We start from the raw sequence: 11,719 nt of genomic DNA on the forward strand, positions 1-11,719 counted from the left end.
CTGGCCTGTACCCCAGTTCTGTATGTACAAATAAATAAATCTTTAAAAAAAAAAAAAAAACCCTCCTAAGGACTTCTCACTGGAGAACACAAAAATTCAAAGACATCCACTCCAGAGCTGTTTACAACAGGCAGAGGGAAAAAAGGAAACAACCTAAATGTCCAACAATAGAGACTGATGTCACAAAAATGAAAAGCTCATACAAAGTCTATTATGAAAAATTATATGTCAATAAATTGGGAAATCTAGAAGAAAAGGAAGAATTCCTAGAAGAATACAATCTACTAAGACTGAATCAAGAAGAAATAGAATGTGAGAAGAAAATGAATCAGTAATAAAACACCTCCCTCAGGATGAGATGGTTTCACAGGTGAAGCCTATCAAACTTTTAAAGATTGGTAAAATCTTTAAATTCTTGCTTAAATTCTTTCCCACAAAAATAGAAAAGGGGAACACTTCTGAACTCACTAGTTGAGGCCAACATTGCTCTCCATCTTGGAGAGATCAGTGCTTGGGATAGAAAGCCCAGAAATAAACTCTTGATTATTTGGCAAAATGATCTTTGACCAGGGTACCATGGATGACAATGGGAACATGATAGTGTCTTCAAAGAGGGCACTGGGGAACTATACTCACCTGCAAAGACTTGGAACCTTATCTTTCACTATGCACAAAATCAACTCAAAGTGAATTAAAGACAAACAAAAAAACTTTGAGCATCAAAATTTCTGGAAGAAGTCAGGAGAAAAATTTTTGACATTGGCTTTGACAATGATCTTGAATTTGATACTTTAAAGGCATAAGGCAACAAATGCCAAAGTAAATAAGTGGGACTACTTCAAACTAAAAAGCTTCTGCACTGCAAAGGAAAAAATAAAATAAAAAAGCAGCCTATTGAAGGGGAGAAAGTATTTGCAAATCATGTATTTGCTAAGGGGTCAATATACAAAATATATAGGAAGTTCCTAAAACTCAGTTGTAAAAAACCCACATAACCAAATTAAAAATGGGCCAAGCCTCAGTATAGACATTCATTCAAAGAAGATATTTAAATAGCCAACAAGTATATGAAAAGGTACTCAATATAAGAAATCATCAGGGAAATGCAAATCAAAATCACACTGAGATACAGCTAATTGCTTATGATGACTATTATATGAAAAATCAAAATTATCCCATTGGTGAGGATGCAGGGAAAAGAGAACTCTTTTACAATGTTGATGGAACATAATTGATACAGTTGTTACAGAAAACAGTATGGAATTTCCTCAAAAAATTAAAAATAGAACTATAACATTGGTCCATGGTCATTTCCTGAGAAAATATCCAAAGGAAATGGAATTCATGGATGAATGTAGAGGACATTAAACTACCTGAAAAAAGGCAGAAGAAAAAAATAATACCACATTATCTCATTGACATGAGGAATCTAAAAGTCAAACTTATAGAAGCAGAGGGTAGGATGATGGTTATCAGGGTGAACAGGTAAGGTGTTGCTAAAGTTTCTGCTCTGCAAGGGGAGTAAGTCTCAGAGCTCTACCATACAGCATATTCCTGTAGTTTAACCACACGGTCTTATATACTGAAAAATTTGCCAGAGGGCAGATCGTGTGTAGATATTCTTGTCACACCCCTCCCCCAACACACACATCAAAAAGTAGATGGTGTAGGAAACTTGTGAAGACAATAAATATGTTTCTATTGTTGATTGTGGTCTTAGTTTCATGAGTATATACTGAATACTTGTCTCCAAACTCATTTAATGGCATGCATTAAATATGCACAGCTTTATGTATGTCAAGCATACCTCAATAAAGTATTTGTTTTAATTAAAAAATAACTTTCATCCATAAAGAGTCAGAGAATTCTTCCCCTGGGAAAAGCATTGTTTCTCCTAAGGGGTAAAAGAATGTTATTAGAAACTTTGAGCACAGAAAGATAGGAAATAATGTGGGGAGGTGACATAGAGTAACTCTTGTCTTCTTTTTTTGTGGTGCAGGAGGTCTTTGTGAAGATCCTGTCAGTCAGGAGAATATGAGTTAATAATAACAAGTACCACAACGGAAACATAGTGGTCAACATTTTGGACACCTACGTGCTGAGAAAACCTATGGTGTGGGCTTCAGGTACTTCGCCAAAATTATCACAAAACTCCATCACATGTTATTTATTTATTAAGAATATATTCTGAACATTTTCTAAGTCTATGGATACAGAGATAAACAAAATAGCCATGATCCCTGCTCCTGCAGGGCTTATGAGAAAATAGGAGAAATAGGCATTATACAAAAACAAATAAATACTTAATGTCACATGGAAACTCAACTGACTCCTTCAGCTTAAGTGGTCTGGAAAGGTCACTCTTAGAAGGTGACATCTGAAACCTGGGTCTTAAAGGAGGATCCAGGCAGGCAGCAGAAACTATATCAATAACAGAACATTTTCCTTTATTAGAGGAGATGACAGAAGATTAGGGAAAAAGAGATAGTGGGGAACAGTTATGCCAGTTGGGATTGAAGATGGGCCAGCCCATCCAGGCCATGGAGATGCAGCTTCCTTCTGAGTGCTTGGGGAGCTTGCATGGGTTTAAACAGATAAGAGAAGGATCAGATTTATATTGAAGATTCACTCTGGCTATGTTGTATAAAGTAGATGGACAGTGACAAGGGCAAAAGTGGGGAGAGCTATTCAGAGTTTATTGCCATGTTCCTGTGGAGAGGTGATGATGGCTGGGTAGAAGAGGGTGGTTGAAGACTTGGAAAAAAGTTGATTAAGTCCAGGATAGATACTTGGAGGTAGATCTGGTGATAGACAAGCTGGAGTCAGAGAACACCCAAGTTCCCAGATTGAGTAACAGGGAGTAGATGGGGAGGGGGTGACAAGAGCAAAAGTTGGGGAGAGCTATTCAGAGTTTATTGCCATGTTCTTATGGAGAGATGATGATTGGCTGGGTAGAAGAGGGCGGTTGAAGACTTGGAAAAAAGTCAATAAGTCTAGGATATATACTTGGAGGTAGATCTGGTGATAGAGAAACTGGAGTCAGAGAACATCCAAATTCCCAGATTGAGTAACAGGGAGGCTATATTACCATTACCTAGGAGTCTAGGAGACTAAAAAAGTTAGTCTCAGCTCGAAGAAGTTAGGCATCTAGGAGGTATGTCTAGTAAATTATGTATGAGGATATGGACCTGTCCTGGGTCATCAGACTCCTGAGATAACACACGGTCTCACCAACACATTGTCTCCTCACCAGTGGTCACAACCTGTGCTTTCCCAAAGGAGAGGTGCCATGGAATCATCATCTCTGTCAACTGTAACTCCACTTGCTAAGTTTCCACAAAGAAAGTCAATCTCCAAGTGTATTATCTGAAGCATGTTTGGGACTGCAGGAGATTAGAATATGTTGATGACATGTTGGAAACAGTTGTTTCTTAGATTTTGACCTAGGTAAACATGTTCGAGTCTGGAGGACTGGAAGCAGTGATCCTGGATATTAAAATCTTGTTGCTTGGCAGAGATCAAGCTCTGTTCTCTCTCATGACATCAAGGGAAGATGTATCATTTCTGATTTCCTTTCAGGCCCTTCTGCAATGTACTTGATGGTGTCAAGAAGTAGGATGACTCTAATGGGGAGAAGAGGAAAATGAAGTCAGTTAGTAGGAATCAGCGCCACAGGCCACACTTCCTGGCTACAGAGGAGGTCTGAAGAGCTCTGACAGGCAGATAGGGCTCAAACGGCAGAAGGCGGGATTATATTACAAAAGTTAAGTATGTTGAAAATTCAATTATACATGGAGATTCTAAGACAGGATAACTTCTTGGTTATATTTTAGTGATGTTTTGAGACATTTTGTAGCCTGGTGGGTATTTGTGCATCTGTTAAAAAACAAAACGTTCTTTACTTTTACTTTATTTGCAAAGTCATAGGTCTGAAGAGAAGGGTAAGACTTTAAGAGCATGGGGCAATTATGAGCTTACCTGTTTGGACTGATTAACTTCAGAGTAAATCGTAATGAAATCATTGTTTTTCATAGGTATCTGGGTTTCTGTGTTCTGTAAAAAATAGTTATACCCATTTGGCTCAGATAGGCAAAGGTAGTCATGCATTTATACACTCCTAAGAGGCAGTGCAACAAGAGAATGATATTCTGTTCTTCAGGAGGAAGTCTGGGGATGTTAAGCAGGGTCCAAACTGCTAACCATTTAGCATCATTTCCTGAGCCCCAAACAGAAGCACAACCTCTCCTCCCCCTATAAACCAGTAGACTCAAGAGCTAGACTGCTTTACTGGCAGATGGTGTAAAAAAAAGGCATTCTCGTGCTGTGATCAACTCTTTTTTCCTTCCTCCATTTTTTTTATTACAAAGTTTATTTTTACATCATTTTGCACATTTTTTTTCCATCTCGATCCTTCCTCCATTTTTAAGAATCAACTTTTATACCAATGGCTATTGTATTCTATCTTTTGTCTCAACCAACTTCCCTGGACATTAGTCTCTTGGTTTGGTAAGGGTGATTCATTTTGCTTCCAAAAGGCAATTGGAAATGCAATATAAACAGTTGAGCAAGTAAGAGCACCCCTTCTTTTTCTGTCTTTGGGGAACCTCCTTTTTGGATATCTGGGAGGGGCTGTGTGAAGGGAGGTTTGCTTAGGGAATTCAAGTTTTCTGGTTAGGATGTTGCTTCTCTCATTGGAGAAGAACCACTAGACAGCTCGTGTTTCAGAAGACATGGAAACGGACCTCCCAGGATGTGTAGTGTTATTTAAAACCTGCCACCTGCAGATGCTTTATTTGGGGTAATAGGGGAATTGTTGATGCATGACCAAAGAGTCCTTGATGCTTGTCAAAGGCCACCTTGTCACATTTCAAGAGGGAAGGGGAGGCTGTTTGTGCTTGAGTCCTCCATTGTAGAGTTGCAAATTCTTGTCCTTTGCCACTACTAAGGGATTGCTTCTGACCTCCCCATATCTTCTACACCCAGGGTGAGAACCCCTCACCACCTTACAGAATTGTCTCCTTTGGAAACTCTCAAACTTTGTTGAGCATCATGCTAAGATATAGGGGAAGAGAAGAAGACAGGACCTTCATTTATAGGCACTTGTGATGAAACTGAAGAGGCAAGACTCAAAAAAGCATGGAGTGCTTAGACAGCAAGGCAAGTCAAGGTGTGAGTAAACCATCTACTGGGTCCCAGTGGCAGGGCTAAAAGGGTTGCCCAGAGTTTGCCATCCTCTCTTGCCACCTTTTCTCACTTCAATGGTGTCTGTTGTTTGGGTAAGTCAGCAGACTGTAGTAACAAGTTTGTGCCTAGTGACTAAGAATAATAGTGGCGTATTTAGCTGGAAAAACTCACCCGGTTTGAATGAATGACTGTGGTATACACGGTGTTCCCCTGAGGGAATGATACATAATCTGTGTTCCTCCAGGTCTCTGTTGTGGACACAGAAAGACGGTCAGTGCGGGGACTGTCTCCCAGGACGCTGCCCACCCCAGAACACTTTCTAACCTCATAGAGGGAGTAGTGGAAGTCACTGCCTTTCCTTTGACAGCCTATGAAGTCCTGGTTTGAACCAAACTTTCTCAACCACGTGATGGAGTTTGGACTCAGCTTGTGGCAACATGGTTTATAGTACCTGACACCTCAAGTCTACTTCTTGACTCACGTGTGGGCCAGGAAGCCCTACTCCTCACACAACACAAGCACAGGAGAAACTAATTAAGAGTGTCATGGAGCCAGTCACATGGACAATGCGATTAGGCTTTCCTGAGGTCCTAAGGTGAGTTTGACAAGGAACTGGAGATTCAGAAAATTTGACCAACATGGCACCTACACTTGCTTATCCATCAGTGGGATGAGGAGGACTCTAACTCAATCCAAGAAGCTCACGTGCTTGTGAAGGACCCTGTATGTCCCACAGGGACAGATGTGTTTGGTCACAGCTCGTCTCCCCCAGCACTGTCTACTCCATTGTGCGGTGATATTCCCTCTCCTCATGATCCTGCCCTCAATCACCCCTTTTTTCATCCATTTGACTTTTCCCACCCATTAACTATGGGGAGGCTCACCAGGATGCTGGGCTTGCTGAGTAGAATGCCGAAGAAACTCTGAAAAATAAAGTCAGAGACACTGAAATTTGTGGCTGTGGTGGGAGAAGAATCTGCACCCCTGCAGGTGTCTCTAGAGGATGAGCTATGTGGGAACCCCAGTGAGGAAGGTAGGTAGGCCCTGAGGCTGGGTCCTGCATGCCAGTGGGAAGTTCCCTCAGGAACTGAGCAAGTGTGAGGTCACCCCCCAGAGGGCCCAGGGACGAGGGTGCCAGGCTTCTCGAATCTTTCCTCCTTTGTTTGTCTTCCATAGGGTGGTCTAAAGGTACCCACTAACTTCATGTTGCTGGAGAAGAAATAAGTAGGAAGAAAGGAACATGCCTTTTTTCTTCCAAAAAAATAACAAAAGCGAGATGACTCCCAGCAGTAGCAAAACAGCCAGAAATATAGCCATGATCCATATGACAACCATGGGTTTTTCTACAAGTCCTGAAAAGAGAAAAAAGATTGCACTTGAGACATGAGTGAGAATTTTTCTCAGAGCCTCTGCTGAACCCCTTCTGCCTTCAGGAGTGAGTGGCCTGTCTCTCCCTAGGCAAGCTTTTGGAGAGTGGGCCTCTGGCAACAGATGGGAAGGTGAGGGATGGGGCACAGCCTGGGGGGCCCCCCTGAAAGGAAGAGATTCTGTCTCTCTCATGACTTTGCTTTTGTGCACTGAGTAGGTAAGTGTCCTTTCCCTATTGTCTCCCGCTGGGTGTACACACCCCACAGCAGCTCAGAGCTCCCAGACTAAGGCAGACCGTCACCTTTGCAGAGACTCTGGAGAGAGACTGAGGAGGAGATGTTGCTGATGGGATTCTCAGCCACGCAGGTGTAGCTGTCCTGCTCATTGGAATTCCAGGGGTTCCAGGACACAGTGAGGTTTACTCTTTTCAGAAATGTGTTTCCTGACTCCTGCCACCCGAAGGAGACACTGTCATCTGGATTCTCCACAGAGCAGGTCAGGTAGACCTCACAGCTTCCGTTTGTTGACAGCTCAGTGTGGCTGGTAATATATAAGTTACTCAGTCGCCCTGTGTGTAAAGAAAAAGTCTGGAATAAGGGCAAAAGGCTTGACTCAGAAGAATGTTGTTCCTCTCAATGTTTCTGTTTTCCTGCTACATGTTATGATCTGCAAACTGCATAAATAACACAGCTCGTCCACCTAGCTGGTTGGAGAGAGGGCTGGGTGACCAAATGATGAAGAACATTAGCATGATACAGAACAGTCAGGAGTGGGGAGAAGGGAGAGAAAGATGGGTTATGATCAACTACTCAGGTTATTTGGGGTGGCCACTTTCACTTTTCTGGCTCCAGTTAACCCCTGGGGTCCTTTTTAGCCTAAGCACTGCTCAGTATGTAAAGACACTTGGAGACTAACCTGACTGTCCCCCACCCCACCTTAGGGTGAAAGTAGAAGACCAGGTATGAGGACCCAGTGTCTTCCATCATGGGATTCCCTGGCTGGGGTTGAAGAGGTAAGTTAACTTCCTTGAAGAACCATATTTCCACAAGTTGGTGGGAATCTTGGTCCTTGTTACCAAGGATTCTGGTCCCAATTACGTCAAAGACACTGATGGGGAAGACAGAAAGGGTACTTATGAGAACCAGAGAAATGTGAAGAAAATGAGAGTAAGCAAGCAATTCTGGGGATCAAAGAAATACAATGTGTTTGAGAAAACATGCCTTGCTGGAAATTCAGAGAGCAAAGACCAGAAAATATTGCCTAGTATGATATCAGTAGCTGTGTTTCTAAGGGGATATGGGCTCAGTACAGAAAAGGCCTACCCTTGGCCTTGATGGTTAAATATGACCCCAGGAAAGAGAGATTGACTCCAATGTCTGATCATAAGAGACAGTAATGCTTTAAGCTAAGTTAACCACGTAGGAGTCAAGAAATATATCTTGCCCAAATAAAGTTTTCATGTAATGTCAAAAGTGTTGAATTTGGGGTTAGGAAGACCTAGGTTACAACCACGCGTTTTGTTATTTACTTTTGATAGCACCATGAACGTGATGTCTTCATCCATGTATCCTCACCTGTAAAACCTGGGCAACAAGGCCTCCTTCTCAGGTCATTATGAGACTTAGTGAGACAGTCACACACCAATGGCAAATATTTGGCATGAATGTCATATGTCCCTCATCTATGTACACAAGTGAGCTCAAATGTCTATCTCATTACCTTTCTCAGTCTGATGAGTATATAACTGCCTGCTTGACATTTCCACTGGAATACTATGTATCTCAAATTCTATTTGTTGAGTAGAACCCCTCTTCTTCCCCACTTTAACTGATAACTACTGTATTGTTCCAATTACTCTATTGGTCCAGTCAAAGTCCTGGACTCAGCCAGGACCATCTTTTCAGTTCACATTCCCACATCAGGAAATCTGGTGGTTAATCTCCAAAATATATTCAGAATGCAACCACTTTTCACTCACTCTGTTGCTGCCACTCCAGTCAACTCAACCATATCTCTTACATGGGTTATTGAAATGGCAGCCTAGTTGGCCATTGGCTTCCACCCTTGCCCTTTAAGTCTTTCAGTCAAATCATATTACTTATCTGCAAAATTCTCTGATGGCTGTCACACCCTCTGGAGTGGAAGTCAAAGTCTCTGTGATGCTCTGAGCACCTCATATGATGTGGCCCATATTTCACAACTCACCTCATTTCCTTTTACTCTCTTCCCTGTACTCTATTCGTTCACGTTTGTTCTTTTCAATGTTCCTTGAGTATGTGAAGCACAGAAAGTGTCTTCATCCAGACATCTGTATGACTCACACCCTCACCTCCAATAGGTCTTGGTTCTAGTGTCAGTTTCTCAAAGAGAAATGGGGTGACCACTTCATGTAAAATTGATCCCTATTTTCTGGAACTCCTGATGTTCCCTATGTCCTATGCTGTTCAAATGTCCCTTTTCTTTATAGTACACATGGAGTCCTTATATGCTGTGTTATTTGCTTATAATTATGTGAATTATTTGTTACTTCCCCCATTCCCATTCAGAATGTTAGTCCCATGAGGCAGGGACCATTGTCTGTTTGCTCTTTGATGAATTACCAGTGCCTAGAACAGCATCTGTCTAATTCACCCATGCTCAACAAATATTGTTGATGCAATGAGTAAATGTAATATGGCTTTAACTAAATCTTTCTTAACTGAACTCTAGACAGTTACTCCAGCTAATTGATATTATCAGATAAGATCAAATCTTTACCATCCTTACTCTGGCACAAAACAGTCATTGGCCAATGATCTTATAAACCTATGCAATTCCTTGCACTTTTGTAAAGCATGTTGGTATAGTTTATGTATCTTTTTGTGTATGTGTGCCTTGAAGGAGAGATACTCCAGAGACCCTGAAAAGGGGTTAGCATGGAGCCTCAGGAGTGTGGCAGAAAAATATGATCTCAGAAAGTACGCTGGGGCCTGGTATGGGATCTGTCCTCAGGCTTTCCATAGGTGTGTGTGTGTATGTCTAGGGCTCCAGGAGTACCTTTGTGATTACTGGTTACTGGTTGCCCAGAATGATTCTTCTTTGAGAGAGTTGAATGATAATTCACCCCTGACAACCCCAGGAGAAAAACAAAAAGAAAAGATATGTCCACGTCCTAATTCCTATAATCTTACTTGGGTAAACCATCTTTGCATATATAGTTGAGTTAGATAAGATGAGCCGGAGTTATTGGGTGGGCCCTAAATCTAATGATGTGTCCTTATCAGAGAAAAGCAAAGAGATATTTGAAACAGAAAGGGGGAAAATAGAGAAGAAAAGGAAGCAGAGATTGGAATAATGCAGCCGAGCAGCACCAAAGAATGCTGTCACCGTGCAGAGGTGGAATAGGCAGGAACAAATAGTCCTTCAGAGGGATGAAGCCCAGCCCATGCCTGGATTTCAGGCTTCAGACCCCCAGATCCAGAACAGGATAATATTTCTGTTGTTTTTACTCATCAAATTGTGGTCCTTTGTTTCAGTAGCCCTGGGAAACACATACATAGATATGGTGATTTTGCTCCTTCAGTTGACTTTCCCTTTCAGAATTTTTCCAGAATTCTCTTTTCTGTCACTTTCACCTGTGCTATGTCCTAGTTTTTCACAGATATGACTGATGGGCTAGTGTGCTAAAGCTGTGAAATGTATAGCAAATACTAAGATTAACATGTAAACTGTTTGTTGTGACTTGGATACCATGTCTAAACCCGAAGGACTTCAGTGACATTTAAACACCACACACTGGCCAGTAGATCAGAATGACAGAAGCCCAGTAGCCTTTGAAGTTGCCTTTTCTGACTGTTAACTCTGTATCCTGCACACTCCCCAATAAGTGAATACTTTAAGGCCATCCAAGGCATTTCTGTAGGTCACTGTAATGAGAAGGATTTTATTTCTAATTTAATGCATAAGCTGCCTCATTATAGTTTCTGCAACTTGATTCTGTGTTGAGGTTATTTACATTCAACACAAGCCATTTGGGGGAAATATAGTAGAAATAAAATAATCTTAAGATGTTTCTCTTTCCCAGTGTGCCCTGGGGGAGCACTACCTACCTACCAGCCCACCACTCTAGACACTGACTGTTCCACTGTGGGTCAGACCAGCCCTGGGTACAGGGAGGTATCATGGCCATTAGTCATGTGGGACTCTTCTCATGAGTCTTGTCTCTGTGACGGAAGCTCAGGGGGTGATGGAGGACCACCTGACAGGCCTTTCACGAGGGTCATATGACAGGTATATGTAAGGCACATGGTAACAGAAAACACATTTCACTGTTTCCACAAATTGTGACAGAAAGTGAGTAGCTTCCAGGCTGAAAGATGTAAGACTCAAGTTCTGCTCTAGCTGTCACTAACTGACCATGCAACACCATGAGTTGCTTTCCTGTGGACCTCAGTCTGACTCCCAGTGCCACGTTCTTTCCTATTAGGCGATGATGCACACTTGCAGTCACATAGGATGAAATGTACACTATTTCTTAGTCCATACAAACCCCAAGCTTTGACTCACTGAAGATCCTCAGTGTGTAACAGTAAAACTGTGTTTTGTCTGTGGCTATTTGGGCCATGTAGAGTCCTGAGTCAGTCATCTTTAATTCATTGAGCTGTAGAGAGTAGGACTCAGTGACGTTGATTCGATTTTTCCGCTCTGGATCAGTGACAGAGGGTGGTGCTTCTTTTGGCATGAAAATCATAGATGTTCCATTGTGGAGCCAGGTGATGGTGTTGACATTCAGTTTTGCAGAAAAGTTCAAGGGAAAAGTTACGGACTCCCCCAGAAACCCATTCACCTTCAATGCGTCTGACCTGCACGACATAACCATGCACCCTGTAAACAGAGAAGGGAATGGCTGTAATTGTGCCGCCTTTCTCCCCACGCCCATATCCTTTGCCCCTAACTCTGCTAGTCTATTAGAGCACTCTGACACTGAAGTCCAGACATTGATGAAGAGACAAAGAGTAGGCAGTGTTGAAATGGGCATTTTCAGACTCCACCCACAATGAAATGTGGGACTCTTTTGGTTAAATGGGAGTAGACTCAGTTGACCTTGGCCTGGTCCACCTTCCACATGATCTGGCCCCAGCTGGAGTTCTCTGAGCATGAGGTGGAAGGGGAAAAGGACATTGAATCC

General features: G+C 42.1%; 1 protein-coding gene across 1 annotated transcript in view; it reads right to left on the reverse strand.

Moving 5' to 3' along the window:
* Nucleotides 1-11,410, reverse strand: part of SLAMF6 (SLAM family member 6) — a 17,685-nt gene extending 6,275 nt beyond the window's left edge. Inside the window, exons 1-3 of the mRNA XM_012728904.1 lie at nucleotides 11,098-11,410; nucleotides 6,854-7,120; nucleotides 5,356-5,432 (exon numbers count right to left, since the gene is read on the reverse strand). Of these exons, the coding sequence (XP_012584358.1) occupies nucleotides 5,356-5,432; nucleotides 6,854-7,120; nucleotides 11,098-11,410 (657 nt within the window). The remainder of the gene's footprint in view (nucleotides 1-5,355; nucleotides 5,433-6,853; nucleotides 7,121-11,097) is intronic.
* Between the last annotated feature and the right edge of the window lie 309 nt (nucleotides 11,411-11,719).

This window comes from Condylura cristata, unplaced genomic scaffold, assembly GCF_000260355.1.
Source record: "Condylura cristata isolate star-nosed mole 26May11 unplaced genomic scaffold, ConCri1.0 scaffold00024, whole genome shotgun sequence".
In the NCBI taxonomy this organism is placed as follows: domain Eukaryota; kingdom Metazoa; phylum Chordata; class Mammalia; order Eulipotyphla; family Talpidae; genus Condylura; species Condylura cristata.